This window comes from Lissotriton vulgaris, chromosome 6 (assembly GCF_964263255.1).
Source record: "Lissotriton vulgaris chromosome 6, aLisVul1.2, whole genome shotgun sequence".
NCBI classification, from domain to species: Eukaryota; Metazoa; Chordata; class Amphibia; order Caudata; family Salamandridae; genus Lissotriton; species Lissotriton vulgaris.
Window position 1 is genome coordinate 735,953,169 of NC_141694.1, and position 25,070 is coordinate 735,978,238.

A 25,070-nucleotide genomic window follows, 5' to 3' on the forward strand; every position below is an offset into this window, starting at 1 on the left:
TCGCAAACGGGAAGGGGTCCACAAAGAACCCCTTCCCCTTTGTGAATGGGGGCGAAAATAATTTTTTAAGAGCAGGCAGTTTGGCAAGGGACCACTGCCAGCCCTTGAAAAATTAAACTGAAAAGTTAAATTTTTCATTTTTAATTGCAGCCAGTTTTCCTTTAAGGAAAACAGGCTTACTTTTATTTTTTTTTAAACTGCTTATTGAAAAAGCAGTGACAGACATGGTGGTATGCTGCCCCCAGCAGGCCACCATCCCTGTGAGTGCAAGCCATTCCCAGTGGGGTCACAAATTGCGCTTGCCTCATAAGTATTGATGAGGCTTGCAATTTGTGACCCCATTGGGCATCGTAAATAGTGTCGGAGACACTGTTGTACACACAGTTTAGCGAGTCGCCATTCTGCGCAGTTTGCGACTTGCTGATCTGAATGGTTGTACATCTGGTCCTCAGTCCCAGAGTCCCTGTATTTTTTAGAAACATGGATTGTCTGCCCCAGCAAGATAGGGGAGTACAGAGAACAATCAACACAGCCTAAACAAAGCAATTGGAAAGCTGGATGCAGATGTGGCTCCTCTGACAACTGGGGACCGAAACCATAAGCATACAGTAGTTCCCCCTACATTTGTTGTTTTTTTGTTGTTGCTACATTGTTGAGAAGTGCACAATAGGAAAAGCTGGTGGTTTATAAGAAATAGGAAGGGTCTAACCAGAAGACTAAGAGCCCAGGGGCCCTACAGTCTCTAATGCGGACTTTCCCAGCACTGGATGTTTGGCACATGAGGTTTGACTTCATGCAATTAGAAAATTCAGTTGTTTTCAGACGTTGGGTTTTCTACACTGTATGATCTTTTGAAGGAGAACACTGCCTAATAAATCAAAGAAATGATGTCCTGCAAGGCTGACCTTTAGGCTTTCTGCAAATAGTTTTATCCTTTCAGGTGTTGGGAGACGGCCCTAGTGTACTGTGCTACGAACAAGAAACCTACAAATACCTAGTGTCCATGGCATATTCCAGATACCAGCAAAAATCCCAATCCAACTGCTGTAGGATTAGGAGAAAGGGTCCTCCTCCAAAGTTTATATAAGAAAATAAACTTGACTCTTCCAGGGATCACTTCTCCCATTGCATTTACAGTCCCAGCGAGGACAACATTGACAAGGCATTGAGGCACTAGGACTTGTATAATTTCAGGCAAATAGTTGTCATGAGTAATGCTATTCAGCCACACATTAGAATTAATCAAAAAGCCCCCAAACACCCCTGAAAAAACGACATCAAGATCTACACATTGTGAAAAAAGACATCATATTTTTGTTTTTGAGTGTCTAATATAAATTATTCACATCAAAACTAACCAAATGGGAGTGAACTCTAAGTACTTCCTCATCAAGCAAATATCAAGTGGATGAAGACCACTTGTGCAGCTTTGGTTCTTAAACATATTTCTAAGGAAGTAATTTTTCAGGATGAGGGTCCAGCATAACATACAATCAATCAATCAATCAGTGACACTTATATAGCGCGCTAACTACCCGTAGGGTCTCAAGGCGCTGGGGGGGTGGGGGGGGGGGGGTTGCCGCTACTGCTCGAACAGCCAGGTCTTCAGCTTCTTCCTGAAGGCGAGGTGGTCTTGGGTCAGGCGCAGGTCGGTCGGGAGGGAGTTCCAGGTCTTGGCGGCCAGGTAGGAGAAGGACCTTCCTCCCGTAGTCGCTCTTCGGATGCGGGGGACGGCGGCGAGGGCGTGGTTGGCTGATCGGAGGTGGCGATTGGGAGCGTAGAAGTTGATTCGGCTGTTGAGGTAGCTCGGACCCTGGTCGTGTAGGGCTTTGTGTGCGTGGGTGAGGAGGCGGAAGGTGATTCTTTTGTTGACGGGGAGCCAGTGGAGGTCTCTCAGATGTCCGGTGATGTGGCTGGTTCGTGGGATGTCGAGGATGAGTCTGGCTGAGGCGTTCTGGATCCGCTGGAGTCTCTTCTGGAGCTTGGCGGTGGTACCGGCGTAGAGGGCGTTGCCGTAGTCCAGTCGGCTGGTGACGAGGGCCTGGGTGACGGTCTTCCTGGTCTCAGAGGGGATCCACCAGAAGATCTTTCGTAGCATGCGTAGGATGTTGAAGCACGCCGAGGAGACGTTGTTGACTTGCCTGGTCATGGAGAGGGAGGAGTCCAGGATGAAGCCCAGGTTGCGTGCATGGTCTGTCGGTTTGGGTGCGGTGCCCAGGGAGGCCACCAGGAGTCGTCCCAGGCGGAGGGTGAAGAGCCCAGGATGAGGACCTCCGTCTTGTCAGAGTTCAGTTTCAGGCGGCTGGTCGTCATCCACTCGGCTACCTCTTTCATCCCTTCGTGCAGGTTGGCTCTGGCGGAGGCGGGGTCGTTGGTCAGGGAGAGGATCAGCTGGGTGTCGTCGGCGTAGGAGATTATGCTGAGGTTGTGTTTGCGTACGATGGCCGCGAGGGGGCTCATGTAGACGTTGAAGAGGGTGGGGCTCAGAGATGACCCTTGAGGGACGCCGCAGATGACTTCGGAGGCTTCTGACTTGTACGGTGGTAGGCGGACTCTCTGTGTTCTTCCGTCGAGGAAGGAGATGATCCATTCCAGCGCCTTGTCCTGGATTCCGACGTTGCTGAGGCGCTGTACTAGGGTGCGGTGGCAGACAGTGTCGAATGCCGCGGAGAGGTCTAGGAGGATGAGGGCCGCTGTTTCTCCATTGTCCATCAGGGCTCGGATGTCATCGGTGGCGGCGATGAGGGCGGTCTCGGTGCTGTGATTGGCTCGGATGCCTGACTGTGAGGGGTCGAGGGATCCGTTCGTCTCGAGGAAGGCGGCCATCTGCTTGTTGACGGTCTTCTCGATGACTTTGGCTGGAAACGGGAGGAGCGAGATGGGGCGGTAGTTCTTGAGTTCAGTGGGGTCCGCTGTTGGTTTCTTGAGGAGAGCGCTGAGTTCGGCGTGTTTCCAGCTCTCAGGGAAGGTGGCGGTGTCGAAGGAGGTGTTGATGATGTCCCGCAGGTGGGGTGCGATGACAGCGTCGGCCTTGTTGAAGACGTGGTGAGGGCAGGGGTCGGTCGGTGATCCGGAGTGGATGGAGTTCATCGTGTGTATGGTGTCTTCGGTGCTGATCGGGGTCCAGGCGTGGAGGGTGGTGGTGGGGGGTGGTTGTTCGGTCATGGTGTGCGTTGGTTGGTTGTTGAAGCTGTTGTGTATGTCCGCGATCTTGTTGTGGAAGTATGAAGCGAGGGAGTTGCAGAGGTCTTGCGATGGGGTGATGTCGTTGTTTCCTGCGCTGGGGTTGGAGAGCTCTTTCACGATGTTGAAGAGCTCCTTGCAGTTGTGTGCGTTGTTGTCCAACCGGTCCTTGAATGCTGTTTTCTTGGATCTCCATTATTAAAGGAGAGATTTATTTTTACATTAGACCTAGAAAAAGACTGTTCTATTTATTTACTGCTCCACCTATTCCAAACACTTCTGATTTGTTGCGAAGGGACAGCGCGACCAATTCAAGCCATTCTCTACTGCTTAAAGTTAGCCCCAAAAGTATTTTCAAAGGGCCTAATTCACAGAACTACCTTAAGACAAAATCCTGAACTTACTACCATTTTGGTATTCACAGAAGGCACTTATTCATTTTGGTATTCACAGAAGGCACTTACTCATTGATATGTAAGTGCCTTCTGTGAATACCAAAATGAGTTTCTTACTCATTTTGAGTAACTTTTATTTTTTTTATAAAGATGTTTATTTTGATTTGTACAGGTTACACAGATGTATGCCTACAACCCTGGGGCCGGCAGCATTCGATTTATCGATTATATCTCTGAGAACACAGCCTTTACGCCAACATCCCGGAGGACCGCAGCGATGTAGGATTTCTTTCACATGAGCGAACCAGTGGATGTATAACAATAGGACTAAAAAACTATATATTGTAACTAGCAAATCAATACTCACAGAACAAGGAAGCACCCCCTATCCCCCCTGCCATGCCATAAAGCTCAAAACCCTAGATCTATCCTCCTCTCATCTACCTGTGAAGGTCTGTGGCAGACCTCGCTCCTTCCCAACCGTATGTTCTCCTACATCAGTATGTTCTAGGAGTCAATAGGAGGAATCTAATATAGCAATACATAACAGATATTATCCCCAGCACAGCGTTAAACAAAAAAGGGTTATTCACGGATTTCGATCTGCCTGGAGGTCAGAACCCCCCTGCTCCAGCCAGCTCACAAAGGGCCCCCACACATCCAGAGGTCGCAAAATCCCAATAGTTCAACAATTGATCTTTACAGTATGTGACCGCATTGAACCATTGTAGGCGGTTGTGATTTTTTCCAGTGTATCGCTACCTGACATTTTGCAAGCAGGAGCAACATGGACGCCAGCTTGCGAGGACCCTTTGGAATTTCCAACACAAAGCTCAACAGTGGCACCAGTGGATTAGTCTGTAGTTGGACGTTGGTAATGTTATGTGCCGAAAAATTTCCAAACAAAATTGCGCTATTGGTCTGCAGTACCATGCTAAATGTATGAACCTGGCGTCTTGGGCTCCACATCTCAACAACTCGTATCTGGTTGTATACCCATTCGATGCAATTGTAGCGGTGTTCGATAAACTCTATGCAAAAAATGTAAATGTATAAGACGTAACCTTTAATTGGGCGAAAGGTGTTCTAGTTGTGAACAGCAGAATTGCCATTGCTTATCCGTAATTGAAATGTCAGATTCCCTCTCCCAGTCTGCTTTAGATGTACTTGAAATAATGGGGGATGTCTCTTGCGTTACACTGTAAATTCTCGTTATCAATTGACGAGGAGACTGATTTGACAGGATATTCTCCAGTGCTGGTAGTGGAGTTGGAGCGGTCGGGAACCCAGCATACCTCGCGTGGGCTAAAGAACGGTGATGGATTAAACCCAGATCTGTTGACTGGGTGTGAGTCTTTGATTGGTTCAGATGCTCCGTCCATCACCACCCCCTTTTGTACCACTTTGTTCGCCATAAGTTGGCAGGGTATGCTCAGACGTGAGTCCCTTGCTCACTTTGCCACTGGATTCAAGCAAGCCTGGCTGGAGACGGCTGTAATGACAGAAACCGGTCCTAGGAAGCTTGTTTCCGGTCCAGGGAAGGCATGGCTTGGCAGTTCGGGCTGGACTGTTCCCATGAGGCTCAGGGTCAGACTGATTTGCATATGGCCATGTCTGAACTGGGGTGGCAGAGTGGGCTAAAGAACGGTGATGGAATAAACCCAGATCTGTTGACTGGGTGTGAGTGTTTGATTGGTTTAGTTGCTCCGTCCATCACCACCCCCTTTTGTACCGCTAAGTTGTTGGTACAGCAGCATATCTGAAGCTGAGGGCGAATGCGGTTCGCACATATGTTGAAGAGTTAGGAATGTATCGTCTGGGTACAAGTCCCATCCTGTCATTAAATTATGACCCCTTGCCCATATGGTGGTAGCCTTATCTGTTAGTGGGCCTATAAGCGGGTTACCTCCCAGTGGCATAGACGGAGCATATAATTTTTGTGACCTGCCCTCTTTGCGATGCTTCTCCAGGCCCATGGCGTTGTTTCCACAGTATTAATTTCCGATTGGGGTCGTTTATACGGATGATATACTGCTGCATTAAGTGGGGTGGGTGTAGTGATATCAATTTCTAGGGCTACATGAGGTTGATATGGAGTTGGGTGCTGCCAGTAATGCAGATGCTGTGCCTGTGCACTATAAGCATAAAGCTCAACGTCTGGGGCCCCTAGGCCGCCCTGAGAGAACGGTACAGTTAGTAAATTCCAAGATACCCGAGGTTGCCTTCCCAAACCAGTTCAAGGATACACGTAAGGAGTCTTTTTAAAAAGTGGGTGTTGAGTGGCATAGGTATGTTTACAAATAAATGTAGAAGTTTGGGAAGAATCACCATTTTTGTTATTGCGATGCGTCCCGTTAGGGAGAACGGCCGTCGCTTCCATCTCTATATCTTACTTTCTATCCAGTCCACCACTTTCTTGTAGTTGGCTAACCATATCCCCAGGTATCGTATTTCGCCCGCTGCCCACTGAATAGGAAACTCAGTTTCACATTGGTTGGTGTCATCCGTGAGTGGTAACAGCGTGGATTTTGCCCAAATAATCTGCACCCCTGTTAGACCTCCATATCTAATAAGTTCTCTCATGACTATGTCAAAATTGTCTTTAGGATTAACTAAGTAGATTGTCATGTCATCCGCATACATGGATATCAATAACCCTCTAGATGTGAAACCAATGCTCCGTTGAGTGTGATGTTGCCGAGGCCTTGCTGCCAATGGCTCAGTGGCAATCGCAAATAGCAACGGTGACAGAGGACAGCCCTGCCTTGTCCCCCTCGTGATGGCAAATGATTCCGAGATCTGTCCATTTACCTTCACCCTCGCCATTGGACTAGCATATATTATTTGAATTTGTTTAATAAAAATGGGACTGAGTCCCATCCTGGTCGGCAGGGCAAAAAGGAACTTCCACTCCAGAGAGTTGAACGCTTTTGTAGCGTCCAACAATGCTGCTACCGCCTGGACATAAGGAGCTAAATAATGCAGCAAACCAAAGATCACTCTTAGGTTATGTGCTGTTGATCTACCCGATATAAACCCATATTGGTCTGGTAATGCTATCTGTGGAAGCATTGGCTGCAATCTGTTGGCAAGAAGTTTGGCGTATATTTTTGTGTCTAAATTAATCAATGATAGTGGCTGATGAGAGTCCGGGTTAGTGGGATCTTTGTCAGATTTTGATAAAGTTATGATTGTGGCTTCTCTAAGAGTAGGGGGAAGTACACCTGTTTCCATCGCCTCCAAATATACCTGCAGCAAATTAGGGGCAACGATATCCACATATTCCTTATAAAAGGCTGCAGTAAGCCCATCTGCTCCCGGGGATTTGTCGGCGGGCATGCCAGTTATTACGTGCTGCACGTCGTCTACTGTGGTAGGTAGTTCCATGTATTCTCTAGCACCATTATAAACCAAGCTAGCGCTACGGTGTCTAGATAGTCAGTAATGTCTGATTGTGCTGTGTTTGTATGAGATGTGTACAATGATTTGTAAAATTGGGTCATAGTTTTGAGTATGTCCTGCGGAGTTCTGACCTCCACCCCAGCCCCTGCGTGAAGTTTTGTAATATACTCAGATCCCCTCAGGGATCGGAGCAGATTTGCTAGCGTTTTCCCAGCTCTGTCTCCTTCTCCATATCATCTGGCCTGAGTGTATTTATGCATATATGCCGTTTCCCTCTCCGCCTCCTGCCGGAATTCTGTTACTTTTGTCCTAAGTTGGGCCTTAGCGTAAGAAGATGGATTCATTCGGATATCTCTTTCTAAGTCCTTGACGTCACGCTCCAGCTTTTGAGCGTGGTTCGTATAGCCCTCAGTACCCCTAATTTTAGCGCGATGCAATGTCCCCTAGTGACTACCTTGAACGCCTCCCACAGTGTCCCAGGCGAGCCCACCGATCCCTCATTTAACTCAAAATATTTGACTAGTTTCACTCTTAGTTCTTCACGAAAAACCTGATCTAGTAGTGCTTTTGATGGGAATCTCCAGCTGAACGGTTGTATGTATGACGGTGGAATTTGCCTTTTTATCTGAGTGGGCGCATGATCAGAGAAGGTGCGTGGGTAGTGTGTAGCTTCTGTGACCCAAGAGTGTAAGTCCCTAGTGATCAGCCAATAGTCAAGCCTTGACCAGGCGTTCCGATGTTGAGTCACGCACGTGCCCTCACTAGTCATCGGGTGAAGAGTTCTCCATGTGTCCACCAATTGTAAATCTTCTATTATACCTAACAACATCTCTGCTGCCTTAGGATGATGTTCTCGAGTCGCACCCCGTCTGTCTGCTGTAGGTGACAAAACAACATTAAAATCTCCCCTCCACAATATGGCTACCTCTCCCAGTGCCTGGCAATTCTGGCAGATGTGCTGAAAGAATGCCGTTTTGCGACCGTAGGTGTTTACGATCACAGCTGGTCTGTTGCAAAGTGTACCTTGGAGCAGTATAAATCTACCTTCACTGTATGTCACAGAGTGATGTGTCTTCCATTGCAGTCCTCTACGTATTAGTATTGCTACACCTTGTGAATAATTCGAGTAATTGGCTTCCACTACCTCCCCCATCTGTTATGTCTGAGCGTGTTCCTAGCTGCAGACGTTAAGTGGGTTTCTTGTAACAAACATATGTTTACCTCATGCCTAACTAAATAAGAGTGGATCAGTCTGGCCTTCCTACGGTCATTTAAGCCCCTAACATTCCATGATAGACATGTGATGGCCGTCATGATGGATGCAAGTGTAAAACATATAGGTGAGCGTCCTTACTCTCGAGTGTGTCCAGGGTGAGTACACCAGATCGCACAGCTATGGAAGCGCACGGCGTGGTAAATTCCCATCGTCAGGCGAACGACAGACATGTATGAGAGTGATCCAGGTAGAATTGACTCGTTGGCTCTGATATTTGACATGGCTGGTATGTTAAACAAAACACAGTTCTCTCCCTCCACTCACACCAACCCCCCAAGTAGGTTGTGATTTACCCTCCCTCTCCCCGTAAACAATAAACATTCAGTCCACAATAACGAACTTAAGAGAATCATCCCATAGGGGTACGTGAGGCTGCCGGCAATACTCCCCTATACTTTTGGTATGGTGGCCGAGAGCACAACATGCGGCCTTGGTCCATGAAATCAATCATTTTTACATACCCAGACAACCAGATAATATATCCTATACAACCAAATTTTGGCTAGGACGCTTTTCGATAGTCGAACAGTATAGCCATGGCTAATGAGAGTATAGAAAAAACTTAGTACTACATTTGAAACATAGCGAACACTTATCTGCTTTTCCAGCGTTCATGTTCAAGGCCATCAATTATTATCACTCAAAGTTCTTTCAGCCTGTGAATCGTTCATTGTAGCTTGCTGCTTGTGATCTTTCGCTATCTGCTTCGCATATGCAAGGGCGGCTTTAGCGTTTGTGAAAAAGGTAGGTTTCCAGGGACTCTGAATTCTTAATTTGGCCAGATAGATCAAGGCGTACCTAGTGCAGATCTGTTGGAATATTTTCTTTGCAGGAATAAATTCTCTACGGGCCGCTTGTACTTGTAGCGTGAAGTCCGGGTATAGAGAGATGTTATTTCCTTTGTATTGAATATCTCCCTTCTCTCTGGCGGGTCTGAGAATAGTATCTCTATCTCTGTAGTTCAGCACTCTTGCCAGAATTGGTCTCGCCGGCGCTCCTGGTTTCGGTCGTGGTCCCAATGTGCGATGTGCACGTTCAATTAGGTACATAGCGGATAGGTCCGGCCCAAAGAGATCTATCATCATCTCCTCGATGTACTTTTCCATGTTTTGGATATCCGTAGTTTCTGCTATGCCTGTAATTCGAACGTTATTCCTCCTCGATCTAGCTTCCAAATCCTCATTCTTCTGTTTTATTAACTGTAGTACTCCATCCATTCCTCACAGTTTTTTGTCCATTCCCGCCTGTCCTTCTTCCATTTCCGTGATCCTTGTCTCCATTACACTCATGTGACCCTCCTGTTTCTCTACACGTTGTGTTATTCTGTCCATTCTCTCTGCCAGCGAGTCCATTTTGGAGTCTATCCCTTGTAGACTGGATTTCAGGTCTTTGTACATTGCCCTTATATCATCCTCCGGTGGTTGGTTCACAACGTTTTCTCCGGGCTGTTCCTGTTGACCAGCATCACTGTTTGCAAAGTTGTTAGATTTCTTGTCAAAGTTAATTTTCGGCTGATGTGTCTCTGGCTTCCCCATGTCGGTACTCTACACCTGCTGAGTTATGCCTCATGGTGTCAATAGCCCAGCGCTGTATACTGTGTGCAACCTCTGGCCACACCTGCAGTCCCCGCCGTGGTCCTCCAGTGACTATGCAACCCAATTTCCTGCTGAAATCGTGACGCGTCCCACACTAACTGCAAGTTCACTTGGCCAATGTTGGTCTCTGGCCACTGCACCTAGACAGCACGATTGGGCACCTGGATGTTTCGCGACCATGCAGCGTTGTAGATTGCAGAGTCGCAAGCCACAGCACGTGAGGCAGTGCAGTCTACACAGTGCAGCCTTTGTGCTCAGCGCCCACCGTTTCTCCTCTAGACAGGGGGTCGCACACCCTGCTGAATCTATCGCTGACCAGACTTATCGCTGTCCGTACTAAAGTGCCATTAGTGACGTCCCAAGTCAGGGTGTCTGTGAAGCTTCAAGCCGGTCTTTTATCGTCACACCTTTCACCAGACCACGCTCTACCTTATCCAGAGGACAAGCAGGGCAGAAGTGCTCTTAACAGGATCACCAATGTAATGGGTAAATTCGGGTCCTACAACTGTCTATTGTGCAATCCGGCGAGGCCGCAAGCTCTAAGCTGCCTCTCTTCATTAAACCCAGCCGCCCTCCACAAAATGGCAGCCACGCAGGTGTTGCTCAAGTCTGCCTCCCTACAGCGCTAGGGGCCAGGTGCTTGCTCCGTTTGTAGCACGACCGTGTGGTGTGGAGCCAACGTGTTTTGTTTCGTGCCGCCATACTCCTTCTTCCATGACAGCCGGTGCCTCCTCTCCCCATACTGCGATCCGTTACTCCCGGCTGGAACACTCCGAGTCGGCTTCACCGCCCGACTTCAGTACTAATATTCAGCTCGCACCATTTTGAGTAACTTACTCATTTTGTGTAACTTACTCATTTTGGTATTCACAGAAGGCACTTAGTCATTGATGAGTAAGTGCCTTCTGTGAATACCAAAATGAGTAAGTGCCTTCTGTGGATACCAAAATGGTAGTAAGTTTAGGATTTTGTCTTAAGTTAGTTCTGTGAATCGGGCCCAAAATGCATGACATCTCAAGAGAGAAACGTCTGACATCTATCCCTCCCTAGAAGAATACTAATAAGAAAGATGAAATGGTTTTCTTTGCAGCTGCACTCACAAGAAATCCAAAACTGTTCCTTTTCAGCTTTTCGCAGTAACTTACCAACGCCTATAGGTAGTGCCCTAAAGCTGCCACTGATGTCACTTTATGGTGGTTCCGGTCATTCTACTGAATTTGAATATCTGTTTGTGTTTGCCTATTGTCTGTCTATCCCTGTCTCTCGATGATAGAGTGCCCTTTCAGTTTTGAGTGTATTGATATTATTCAGGGTTTCACAGTCATCCATCGTTGATGCATGCAGTAGTGTTATTGCAGTCCTATCTATTGATGACTTGTTTTCATGTGATTTTTCTTTTTCACATTTTTAGAATCTGTGTCTCTCATAGACCTCTTGGTTCTTTTTATCAACATCATGTATCGTTCTCCGAATTACTCAAAGAAGAAGCTTGCAGTGCATATAGGTAAGTACCTTTCAAGTGTGTTTTCTTCAAATACTTTAGAAATGAGTGTAAGTAGATTCATTTTACATGTAATATCTTTACTACATTTGGCTAATTCATGTCACCCCTACCTCCTTACATATCATAGTATTTAGAGCTCTGTCAATTCCAGCACAGATTGTGCCAAGTTTGTTTATTTGGCGTTATCCATCCACCTCATTCAGAAGCTACTCATTGCACATACTGCATGGACCAGACTGCCTGCTATAATAGCACGTGTGATGATGTGTCCAAAGCCAGAGAGTCCCACATTGCCTGCGGAAAGAGATCTGTATTTAATCTAAACGAATCAATAGATGAATGAGATATATTTGTTTAATGCATCATTTGCTTAGGTGTGCGGCATCCTGGACAAAGGATGAGATCAAAACTTCTTTGAAATACAGAATATCAAAGAGCTGCATGAAAAAACAGGTTTTCAAATCGACATTTGATGATAGCACTATGTGTAACAGACTGATAGTAAGCTATCCCAGTACTTGGTTGCCAAACTACAGTACCTTCTTAAGGGATCGAACATGAAGCAGATGGGCTGTAGAAGAACAAAAGGTCATGTAAGAGCAGTAAGGAACGAGGCTCTGCTGAGTGAAGAGAGGAGCTTTCTTCTAAAAGATGAAATGATTGATCTAGGGCTGGTTAAAACTGTTTGCTAAGACTCGTAAAATCGAATAAGTGCTGTCAGATATAAAGCAGATAAGCCTGGTGAAGGTAAGCTTATCAGCAATTTGCCATTAATGTTTTGGATGAGCTGCAGTTCACTAATTGGATATTTAAGACGACTCAAGTATAATGAGATACCATAACCTTTTTGAGATAAAAAGATTGATTGACACAAATTTATGACAGTCAAAGTGGAGGAGACATATCAATCAAGTCAAATTTATAAAGCGCTAACTTGTAACTCAGGAGGGTACCTAGGCGCTTGCTGCTGCTCTGTCAAAAAACCAGGTCATGAGCCCCTTCCTGAATTTGGTCGGCTGTGGTGCAGTGCGGAGGTGGAAGGGTAGGTTGTTCCAGGTTTTGGTGGCGTGGTGGGAGAAGGAGCATCCTCCAGTGTGGTTGCGGCGTATGCAGGGTATCTCTAAGAAGGCGAGATGTGCTGAGTGGAGGTGCCTAGGCGGCTGGTGGAAGTGTAGGCGGTGGTTCATGTAGGCGGACCCTTGTCATAGAGTACTTTGTAGGCGTGGGTTAGGAGCTTGAAGTGGCATCTCTTCTGAACAGGGAGACAATTCTCTCGGGCAGGTTGAGGATCATTCTGGCTGCCACGTTCTGGATCAACTGTAGTTTTTGCATGAGTTTGGTGGTGGTACTGGGATTGAGTACATTGCCGAATGCAGTCGCCTGGTGATGAGGGTCTGCGTTACCATTTTCCTGGTGTTGATAGGGAGCCACCTGAAGATCTTGCAGAGTGGGTGGAAGCTTACTGAGGAGACGCTGTTGACTTGATGTTTCATGGATAGTTCGCTTTCGGATGGTGCCGAGGTTTCAGGCGCAGGCTTTAGGTGTGGGGGGGGGGGGTCCTTGTTCTGATTGCCACCAAGAGTTGTTACAAAGGGTGGTGTGCTTGCCGAAAATGTCTGTGTTGAGCTTAAGTCAGTTGTCCCTTATCCAAGCTGAAAGTTTCTTCATACAGTTGTAGAAGTTGGTCATTGATGAAACTGGATCGGCTGAGAGTGATGGAGCGAACTGAGTGTCGTTGGCATAGGAGGTGATGCTGATGTTGTGTGATCTGATGATGTCCGCAAGTGGTGTCATGTAGATGTTATAGAGGGTTGGGCTGAGGGATGAGCCTTGTGCAATTCCGAAAATGTTGTGCTTGGCCTGTAATGTGAAAAGAGGGAGTTAGTCTTTGTGGGTGTGCTCAGCGACAAAGAATGCCATCCATTTGAGAGCATCATCTGTTATGCCAATCTGGTGTAGGCAATTGATGGGTGTATGGTGAGAGACAGTGTTAAAAGCTGCGGAGAGGTCGAGCAGGATCAGGGAGACTGATTCTCGTTTGTCGAGTAGGGTGCAGATGTCGCCTGTTTCAGCGATCAGTGTGATCTAGTGCTGTGTGATTGGTTCTGAAGCCTGTTTGGGGGGGGGGGTTCTCCAGGTGTTTGGTGAGTTGGAGGTTGATGGTCTTCTCCAGGACTTTGGCGGGGAATGGGAGCAACAAAATGGGACGGAAGGCCTGGAGCTCACTGGGGTCTGCTGCGGGTTACTTGAGGAGTGGTCTGACCTCAGTGTGCTTCCAGGCTTTTGAGAAAGTGGCTGTGGTTATCGACACGTTGAAGATGGTGGTGAGTTGGCAGCTGAACTTGTCTATTCTGAAGTTGAAGAGCTTGTAGGGGCAGGGGTCGGTGGGAGTTCCTGAGTGGATAGTGTTCATCAGAGTGGTTGTGTTTGATGTGCTGAGTTGTTCCCAAGCGGTGAGCCGGTGGGGGGTGATGGTGGTCGATTGGTGGCTGAGGGGGTTGGAGGGTTGGGGGTTGAAGTTTGTATATATGGTTGCTATTTTGTTGTGGAAATGGTCGGCAGGGGCGTCTCAGAATTCCTGTGATGTGGGGATTGCGTTTTCAGTGGCTGACAAGTAGATGAACTCTCTGACGATGGTGAAGAGTTCCTTGGCTTGGTTGGAGCCTGTGTCAATCCAGCTTCGATCTGTCGTGGTAGTCATTGAGAGCTGATTTGGAAGTGGCTCTGACGGTTTGGTTCCGGCTTGTGCGCCTTCTTCTTTCTAGTTTTTTGCATCTGCGTTTTCACGTTTGGAGTTCAGGGGTGTGCCAGCTGGCTTGTTTGGGGGGGGGGGTCTGTGTTTGATGGCTAGTTTGGTTGGGGCGACTTGGTCAGCGGCATTGGTGATCCAGTTGTTGAAGTTCTGTACAGTCCGATCCAAGTCAGTGATATCTGTGGGGAGTGTGGTGTGAGGACGTTGGTCCATTACTGCTGATTGACCTTAGAACAGTTGTGGAAGGGGGCGCCATGTCTTTGGGGTGGGGGGGTGAGGGTAGGTCCAGCGATGGTTAAGTATGATTTGATTTATTTGATTTAAAATTATTTCTAAAGCGCACGTATACCAGCGGTTTCTTGGCGCTAACTCTAACCGGATCCGGGGCTAATAGGCAGGGAGGGTTGGAGGAAATTAATCAAAGGACTTCGTAAACAAATAAGTCTTGAGGTGTCTACGGAATTGTGGGTACAGAGTAATGGTGCGGAGTTCAAGGGGAAGAGAATTCCAAAGGGTCGGGGCAAGGGTGGCACATTTGGATCCTCCCCACTTCTTTCTCCGGAAACGGGGGACAGTGAGGAGGGATTGAGAGGACGAGCGTAGTTCCCTAGTGGGAACATATGGAGTAATCTCGGATGAGATAAAGGCCGGAGCCAAGCCAAGTCGGGCCAGAAAAGTGATGGTTGCAAGCTTGAATTGGACCCTGGCGCCCACAGGGAGCCAGTGTAAAGATTTCAAAAGGGGGGTAGAATGGTGAAATTTAGGGAGTTTGAAGGCCAGGCGGGCCGCCTGGTTCTGAATCTGTTGTAGACGCCGCAAGCTGTAAGCGGGGATGCCGGTATATAGAGCATTGCCGTAATCCAGGCGGGACACCACCATGGCCAGGATTATAAGCTTGAGGGCAGAGAAAGTGAAGAAACGAGACACTCTGCGAATAGTGCGCAGGGAAAGAAAAGAGGAAGATACCACAGAGCTAACCTGGGAGTGAAGAGTAAGTTGAGAATTGATTTTTATGCCTAGGAGTTTAACAGAGGAGGAGGGTGTGGGGGAAGGACCAGGAGAGGGAGGCCAGAAGAGAGAGGACCAGGGGCTGGATGAACCACCCGTCAACACCAGCTCGGTCTTGTCAGGGTTGAGTTTAAGGTGGTTGTGGTTCATCCAGTCCCTAATATGGAGCATGACAGATTGAAAGTTTAGCACAGAGGAGGGAGAAGAAGATAGGTTGAAGACAAGCTGGAGGTCATCCGCATAGTTTAATACGGCGACCTCCATCTGTTGAAGGGAAAAGATAAGAGGGGCGACATAGAGATTGAACAAGAGGGGGGAAAGGGAAGAGCCTTGGAGGACCCCGCACTGAACTTTCCGGACGTCCGCTGTGAAGTATATAATGAAGTAGTCCGACCAGGTGAGTTCAGAGGGGTGGCTGTAGCTGACTCTGTTGCTGGATGTGAAGATATGATCCATAGTCTATCCTGCTTTCTGCCTGGGGTCTGTGACTAGCTGCTTGAGGCTGATGTTGTCATGTATTTTCAGAAAGTAGGTGGAGCTGGTAATGGTTGTATCATCCAGGAGGAAGTTGAGATCTCTCAGGAAGACGTAGTGTGCTGATTCGATGGCGAGCGGGTTGAAGAATTCTGTGATGGCATCGCCCATGACAATTTGTGGTCCTGGTGTTCTCTATGCAGGGTGCCTTTGATGGTGGTGTTAATTTCAGTGCAGAGCTGGGGATTCATGTGTTCCAAGATCAACTTTTTTTAGATTTGGAGATGGTGCAGGTGATCGATTCCTTGTGTATGATGGTGATGCTGCCTCAATGTCTGTTGGTGCGGTTGCAATGTTTCATTTATAAGCCACTGCTGTGACGATGTCTGGGGTCGAAGTGGGGGTGAGCCAGGTTTCTGTGATGAATGTCACGTTGAAGGTGAGGGTGGAGATAGTGTCCAAGATTTTGCTGGCATACTTGCAGAGCGATCTGGCAGTGAGCAGGAAGCAGGTGAATTGTCCGAGGTGGTGGGGTGCGGGAGTCTTCGGTTCCGGGCTGGTGTGGCCTGGATGCTGTGGTGGTGTTCAGTGTTGGGGTCAAGGTGAACGGGCAGCATAGGCAGGTGAAGGCTCCTGATGTGGAGCAGGCGATGTGAGGCATTAGTTATTGTTCCATCTGGAGTTGAGGGTTTTATATAATAAAAGCAGGAAGCAGATGTTTATCTGTTGAATGGAATTGATGATGAGCGATTGCCCTAAAAACCGTAATCAGGATTTCTAGCAGAGCTGACCGGGGCGAGGGTTATTCCAAGCTCATTCAGCCAGCAGCCTGTGGACCAGGGACTGGAAGGACCTCTGAAAGCAGAAACTTCTTTTTTCCTACCATTCAGTTTTAAGTAATTACTGCTTATCCGGGAGAAAACTGCTGAAAGAGACTCAAATTCTTTTGAAGATTTTGGAAGTCATTTTTGAAAAGAGCACTCACTTGAGTCTTGTTTGCCTTGAACACGAGCATAAAGCCAAAGATTGAATAAGAGTAGCCAGAGTGAAAAGTTGTAGTTTAATAAAATTGGTCAGGCTCAATGAAGATCCTGCAGAACTTAACCTGGTAGTGGCTTTGGTGAAGAATTAAAGGTGGAATATAAACTGCCTGGATGCTGTAACTAAAAAATACATTAAAGTACAACACAAAAATCCATACATGATGGATCGTGGGAACCTAGCCAAGGAGAAAATTATAGGTCTCCCACATTTTGGGTGTGCCTTGTCAGAAAAGAAGTGAGGTTTCAATGGGGTATACCCTAAGAACTCTCTGACCTGGGTCAGTTAACATAGGTACGTATATGATGGTCAGGTTCTATAGATTCTGGTCAAGAGTTAATCATGAATAAATTTTCAAAGGAATTATTTAACGAAGATTTACCAATATGTAGTACACAAAAGCATTTATTTCAACATTACTGTGACATTGTGATTCACACTAATGAAATGGAAACCACAAACAATAAAGAAAGAAAAATACCAATTACTTCATTGGATCAAGTGAGGACAGCAGGACATAAGTCTCAGATATTTTTTTGTAAAGCAATGTTCTTGTGGAGACAATTCTTAAGATTATAATACACGTTAAATATTTACAAAATGCGCTCGAAGTGACAAGGAAAAGGAGACAGTTGAGTGGGTTGGGTGTGATTGGGTGGATGTGAGGACTGGGTAAAGGGTGTTGTGACCTTATTACAATCACAGTGGTATTCAAGTGCAACCTTTACAGACTAATATAGTTCATTAGTTCCGTTCTGTTCTTTAACATAGGATCCGTATTACTCAATGGGTTGCTTCCTATGTTAAGAAAGTACTAAGCAATCCGGTCTACGTTTCGACCCCCTGGGTTAAGGGTTGATTGGAGCCTCAAGCTGGGGTCTTCTTCAGGACAAAGAGGTGCAGGAGCGCTTCATGTAGGGCCGTCCAGTGGCCTATTGAGGATGGACCTGCGTCGGTTCCATAGTGTTGTAAGGAAGCTAGGGCATCAGTGGTTTTCCAATCAACTGGTTCATAGTCTCAGGTCTGGGTGCGTCTGGATAATATGGATCAATCTTGTTTCAAAGTGAAGCACAGCGGGTCCTCAGGACTCAATCCGACTAGGTGCTTGTCTCAGCGCTGCCCGATCGCGGTTCACTCGCGATCGGGCAGCGCTGAGACAAGCACCTAGTCGGAAAACCACTGATGCCCTAGCTTCAGAGTGACTGGCTAACTAACAGAAAAGGTTTCTATAAATGCAGCTCGTGCAGAGCTTGCAAATTTGACACTAATACAAGGGAAGTTCAAGATGCTTTCTCTACAGAATTATATCAATTGAGAGGTCTTTTTTTCGTGCAAAACTGAATTTGCTGTTTACGTCCTCGAGTGCACTTGCAAACTCAAATATATAGGCAGCACAAAGTTACCTGTGGCTAATCGTATCTTACAACACTTACGAGCTATTCGGACGCCAGCTACCCTGTGGCCCGCCATTTTAAACTTGCACATAATAATAATCTTAATGATTTAACTTATTTTGTATTAGATGCGGTGCCCAAAGAACTAAGAGGAGGTAACAGGGATAAAAAACTTAGACAGCTGGAAAGTCGATATATCATGCAATTTGACACTAAGATACCGAATGGATTAAACACAGGGGAAGACTTATAAAATTATAATGTTTCTGAGCTGAACTTTTAGAAATATTATGAATCTGTTGTATATTTGCTGCTATCTTAATTTTACTTGATTTTTCTGAACTATGGATGATTTTTATGTCTAGATTTTATAACTGTCTTTCAGAGCTTTTATATGTGTAGATGGTATTGTGGGAATTTTTTACCTTATTTATATTGGATTTTAACGAGTTTTACCAATTATTTGGTTGTACTGGTTTTTATCTGGTGTCTTTTGGGTGGAATGTTTGCGCTTTGCTATTTGCACATAGATGGACAGTTATGTTGTGTGGGTTTGGCATACAAACTGTCCTAAACAATTTAATCAGGGCCATGTTTTGATCCTTTTTCATTGCACTTGCCACTTTTATATCGCTGATGCCTCTTTATATACACATCCAGATATTGAGACACTATATGACTGAGAGAAAGAGGTATGTTATAGTTGTAATTTTATTAATTGTAACTAATATGAATAAGATATGAGAATATGTTGTAATTATGATTGGATACTTTGATTCTCTTTGGTTTTTTGCACTAATCATTTTCACCTTAAATAGGTGAATGATAAGAGACACAGAAATGGTTATATTACTGTTGGACATATGAATTATTGTTATGTATCGTCATTGAATATGATGTGAAAAATTGATGAAATTTGTTTCTTATCAGTTATTAAGGATTCGAATATTGATTAGATTTTTTATTTTGCACTATGTGGGTTTATTTAAACAAATTAGAATATTTAACTGTTTTCTCCTTTTATATGGGCTCCTTATTGTTGTTATTTTTCAGCTTTGGACTATATGCTAAATAGGACGTTTTTTGTCAATTATATACGGTGCACTTAGGATATATTCTCCTTTGTAATTACGGGCACTTGCCCATTATGTCTGCAGCACCTTGTATTATTAATTGTATATATGTCCCAAATTTTCGCTCCGTTTTTTCCATATCTGTGGAGGGAAAGACTCTTGTATTTATGCACTTATTAAATTGCATGTATCTATTTATATTTATATTTAGATAAATCGCCAAAGTCTGTTTTCTATATCCTTTGTAAAGAAGGGAGGAGCTGAAGTTCATTGGAAACAGTATATATGCACTATGGTGGTCACGACATGCCATGTGATCAAGTCCGGGGTAACCGGACGAAACGTGTCATGTCTGTCTGATGGGAGAATAAAGCACCTTAATTTTGGAAACTTGCCGTGTGGTTCGTGTCCTGGTTGTTATCCGCTTCTACTGTGTAATTGGGAACTGATATATATATATCAATCAAATGATTCTTGCCGTAGGAAGAACCGGAGAGAGGCAAAGGGGAATTCAGGTAAGCAGCTTTATTTTCTTAGAAGCATGAGGCATGACGCGTTTCGACATTGCTGTCTTTATCAAATGCCAGCTAACAGCAACACTTCCAGCCAGCGCACCTGATATGTAGCCGTCTGTTCTGCCATTGGTGGCACCTCCAGGTGGGCTGAGTCAGAGTCCGTAGTCCAATGTAGCTGCATTGGCAAACTACATGTCCCAGCATACACCTCTCGTGGTGTGCAGGGTAAGCGTCTCCCCTCAGCTTCCGAGTGTCCCTTCTGGGTCCTGGAGAGAGTTAGGAACGTGGCTCAGGTTTGCCGAAAAGTGTCGAAGTAGAAAGAAAGCTTCTCTCCTGTGTCCCCAAAACACCTTGCCTTCATGTATCCCAAAGCCAGCCAACCTGAACTCGCGGCTGCAGTGACTCACGACTCCTCCATGCAGTCACGGACTGCTGTTGTGCAGCGGCGTCAAGGCTGGTTCTGGGTGCGATAGAACAGAGTAAATCCAGTACCCTGGAGAAACAAAGATTGCCGAAGCTGCCCTTAACACTCTGTCCACTTTGTAAGGCAGATCTCTTCCAGCGCGCCTCGGCCAGCGCGCATAAAATGCCACAAATGATTCTTGCCATAGGAAGAACCGGAGAGACACAAAGGGGAATTCAGGTAAGCAGCTTGAGTTTCTTAGAAGCATGAGGCATGACGCGTTTCGACATTGCTGTCTTTATCAAATGCCAGCTAACAGCAACACTTCCAGCCAGCGCAACTGATATGTAGCCATTCCTTCTGCCATTGGTGGCACCTCCAGGTGGGCTGAGTCAGAGTCCGTAGTCCAATGTAGCTGCATCGGCAAACTACATATATATACACACACACACTACTGGCGGTCACCAGTAGGTAGTTATAGTTAGAATTATTTCCTATAGGGAAACCGCAACATTCTATTGAGAATAACTTTGGCGTCGATTGAGGAATCTTCCTGAAAATTTCCTGAAGTTTACCTCGCTGCTCTCCGCTCCTTCCCTGAAAGTTTTTGGGGGATTCGTCAAGCGGGGGCCGAGATAAAAGGGGGGTCCCAAAACGTGTTTTCCCCATGTTAATTTCCAGAGGGCGGTTGGACTCACTTTTAGCCCGAACGGCTGAATGGATTTCCACCAAACTTGGCAAAATTGTAGGGACTGGTAGCCGGATGTGCCTTTGCTATGTCTCAAGATATGTGCTCTAGTGGATTTTGAGTAATTTAGGTTCAAAAAAATATATAATCTATAAGCGCGCCCCAGTACGCGCACCGGGACGCGCTCCAGCGCGCTACACGAGTTCGCGAGCGGAAAGCTGATTGGCTCTCGAGTGTCTGTCAACATTCCAAACAGTCCGGAGCGGCCGCCATCTTGTGTCTCGGTAGGATCGAGACACAAGAGGTGGCAAAAACAAAGGGGGAAATGACCAAAAGGGGGCAGGGTAGACCCCCCCGACCCCCTAGGTTTGATGTGGGGGCCATAAAAGGGCCCGCGGGGACAAAAATATATATATATTTGTTTTGATTTTCACGGGGGAGCGCCCGGTACGCGCACCGGACCGGGGAGCGTACCGGGGAGCGTACCATGGGGAAAACCCAGTGAAACGGTAAAATAATAATTTAAAGTGCTTAGAGGTAGGGTAGCTCTGAATAGAGTTGTTGTGGTGTGTGGGTGATTTAAGTACCAACATGTAGGTACCAATGCAGAGTCTTAAATTCAATGTACACCGTCTCCTCTGTAGATATCTTGCATGTTGTTACAGAAGTTATTGTGGTATATGGAATCCATACCATAGTCTGTCAGGAAAGCAGAAACAGATCCTTTAAGCACTCACTGAGAAGGCCTAGGGGATCATGGGTAGTCTACCCTGCTCCCTTATAATGTTTTCAAGTATTACATTTTACTCTCTTCTGAATCTACACAAAATTGGCGGTGATATGGTGCATTAGAGACAGACAGTGAGAGAAAGGAGGCAGGAGATGAAAAAGAGATGTCAAATACACATTGGAGATAATATAGTGGGAGAAAGGATGTAACTATGAGCAAACTTACTATGTAACACAAAAAAGTTGCATAGTATACTATAAGTCTCACTTTAAATTATAATCATTTTGGTACTACTTAATGAATTACATATAAAAATGAATAATGTCTCAAACACTTTTTAATTATTAAATATACATTTATTCTTCAGAATTTTCAAAATTTAATAAAACTTCCAACATCAGATTGTCTGGAATCTCCTCATAATTTTGATTGCATGATTCTATTGTTTCCAAACAGTCAATTAATTGTTCGTCCAGAGACTCATCCATGAAATCCAAGTCAACTATATTTTCCTCAGGATTGTTCTCAACCATAATTTCGAAAGAAATATTATTGGACTCTTCTTTCCCTTCCATTTTCTTTCTGTAAATTGCATAAAAAATAATTATATCAGTAGAGTTAGGGTACTGTTGGGTTTAAGTTCAGACAGGTACTTCTGAGTTTTTAACAGTGAAGTAATCTTTGGGCAGTGTATGGTTTCAGGCAGGAAGTAGAACTATTATAAAGTGCATGTGATGAAGCCTAAGTAAATTCATAATTATACCAGAGAAGCCTAACTAAATCCATAACTATAACAGAGAAGCCTATCTCAATCTATAACTATAACAGAGGGACAGTAAATAACTATCAGAAAACGTTTTTCCAAATTAACTTAAAGTGCACAACATAGTCCCCCTTACAAATTAACAACTTACCTTTGTGAAAGCAATTGAAGTTTTGAGTGAAAATCCTTTCCAAATGTACCTCAGGTAGTACTAGTCAAAATGGCTGTATTTCCCTCTCATTTTTCATATATATTCATGTACATAACCAATCAAATGTCAGCACATAAAAATACAAATCGAAAGTAAAATTTTAATTGGTTGTAAATTCTAACACTTTCATATGTGTTTTTGTCATGTAATTTACCTCAGGATATTTAGACAGGGCTACAGCCCAAATGGCTCAATGGAATTTTACCAAATTTGGGAAAATGGTAGGGACTGGTATGTAGTAGGGCCTATTCTATATTTCGTGAAAGTCTTTCTATGTAAATTAACTTCCAAAATTTAGGAGCGCTTACCGGTGCGCTCACCGGTACGCGCACCGGGAGCGCTCCAGGGCAAAAAATAAATAAATAAATATGAACAATATACATAAAAAAAATAGTATTACATAAATATACAATAAAGGATTCATTATAAAAAATATTATATTTCATAGCTATAGAAATTTGCTATTAAAAAACCTTTGAAATTCACTGAAAAAAACATAGGTTTGAGGCTCTATATATAGTTAGGAATTAGCATTTAAAAAACCTATGAAATTCACTGAAAAAACCATAGGTTTCACACCAGTTATAGTTAGCTGGAAATTTTACTGACATAAAACCATTGAAATACCCACGTTCTAGTTAGTCATGTCATGAGTGATGTAATATGTGACGTCATTAGCAGTGCATTGCAGGCGCGCAAGTTATAGTGAGTCCAACTAACTATAACGTGGGAATTTCAATGGTTTTATGTCAGTAAAATTTCCAGCTAACTATAACTGGTGTCAAACCTATGGTTTTTTCGGGAGCGTGATCAAGGGCTAATCCCAGAAACGCGTAGTTTTTCCCTTGCTGAATAAATATTTCAACAGCACCTGAAGTGTCCGAGTGGTTCCTGCGTGGAAGGGAGCCTGGGAGTGGATTTTGTAAAGCGCCGGCTTTAGGAACTCGGACCGCCCAAGACAGCCTTGGTCTCTTTACCGGCATTTGTGGAGCGAAAAAAAAAAATATATATATATATGTATATATATATATATATATTTCAAAGCCAATACTTTGTAAAACAGCTTGGGTCTTTTTCACAAACCCTTTTTGTAAAGCAGAGAGATGAAGGATAGGAGACAGTGCAGAAATGAAAGATCCAATATCGTTTAGTTCTCTTGCTATGTCAGCTAATCCCTCTCTCACCCCTTTTGACCAAATCTAGGGCAGACAAAAAATAGATAATTCATTTAGTTAAGTCTTTGGCCCTCTTTTGATGTCAAATTAGTATTACTTAATGTCACTTGAAAGTGCTTGATTTTGCTTGATAACACGTCTGCCATGGAGCTCCAAGAACCAGAAGTTGCAGATGTTTTCGAGCGGCGTGCTTATGATCAAATACATAGTATAGATGCTCTCAGACATCTCGTCTCTGGGCCCGAACTTGAGAGCTGGGCTGTGCTAGAGGTTTCACCTGATGGGATGAGGAGCTCCGTCTTTCACTCTCCAACCCCTAGGCTCCTTGCAACACGCATCAATACAGGAAAGGATTCACAAAGAACGCCACTGTGTTATCTATGGCTATGCACTCTGTGTCTGAGTCTCAAGCATTCCAAAGTAAATTGATGCCCATGATAAAATCAATGGACATTCTCCAAAAGGACCAAAGCATAAGACTCATTATCTAGCATCTTATACAGATTTTAAGAATCCTATTACCTATATTTTGAAGAAACAAGCTCTACTACTTTCTCTATGAAACCTGTTCTTAAGTAGGAGGTGTGTTTCACTAAGTATACAGTAACATACTCTTGGTAATCTTTGCTACCAATGTGTGTGTAGGTCTCTCAAGTCAAAGAGGATTACTGAAGCGGCAAAGACTTTAGCTTTTGGTGTCTGGTAATCTGGGTGAAAATTTTCCCAAATAGCAAAATTTATTGTGGTAATTATTGTTCAAAACTGTTGCCCACGTGGTGGTTCTAGCTCATGACCTGGATGGTTCAACTCACATTATTCAGTCATGTTTGCCCTGGGAGGATCAGAGTGCAATAATACACTTTGCATGGCTGATTTTTCCTTTGTTTTCATCTAATCCCAGTCAAAGAAATTGGACATGCCGCTTATGGTGTGAAGTAGTTTGGGGATAATGTAGGCAAGAAGAGCAATGACTTCAGACAAAGAGCCAAACGTTATGGCTCATATGGTCCATCTTAGCCTCTCTATGTAGTGCAAAGTTCTATCCAAGCAGAGCACCCGCCCAAAAAATTACTTGATTGAGAAAGAATCTATATTGGAGCCTATTAGAAAACTACGGTGGACCCTGGACCAACAAGAAGCAATTTGTGAAGTCTGTGCACCTTCTTTTTCATGGAAATCCTTTCTGTTTTTTATTGTAGGATCCTACTCTCCAACCAGCCTGGTGATGGATGCCCTGCGCCTTCTTTGCGATCGGAAAGAGTGTGCCACAGAGTGTTTATACACGACTGCTGTAGTAGATGCCCTTCTGCTTCCCATCCAGTCATTGCTGAAAGGAAAGCAGGTTGGTAGTATGATCCTCTGAGTGCAGTGTAATCCGCTCCATCAGTCTTTACAAATGATGGAGCACCCTCAAGAACAATAGTTGGCAGCCCATGACACATGCAAGTGGATCACCCCACTTACACAGGCCCTGTATTTGGTTCTTGG

General features: G+C 45.0%; 1 protein-coding gene across 1 annotated transcript in view; it reads left to right on the forward strand.

Annotated features, from left to right (window-relative positions):
- The window catches only part of TBC1D32 (TBC1 domain family member 32), a 959,368-nt gene that overhangs the window by 314,296 nt on the left and 620,002 nt on the right, over positions 1 to 25,070 (forward strand). Inside the window, exons 14-15 of the mRNA XM_086926728.1 lie at positions 11,263 to 11,355; positions 24,782 to 24,924. Of these exons, the coding sequence (XP_086782854.1) occupies positions 11,263 to 11,355; positions 24,782 to 24,924 (236 nt within the window). The remainder of the gene's footprint in view (positions 1 to 11,262; positions 11,356 to 24,781; positions 24,925 to 25,070) is intronic.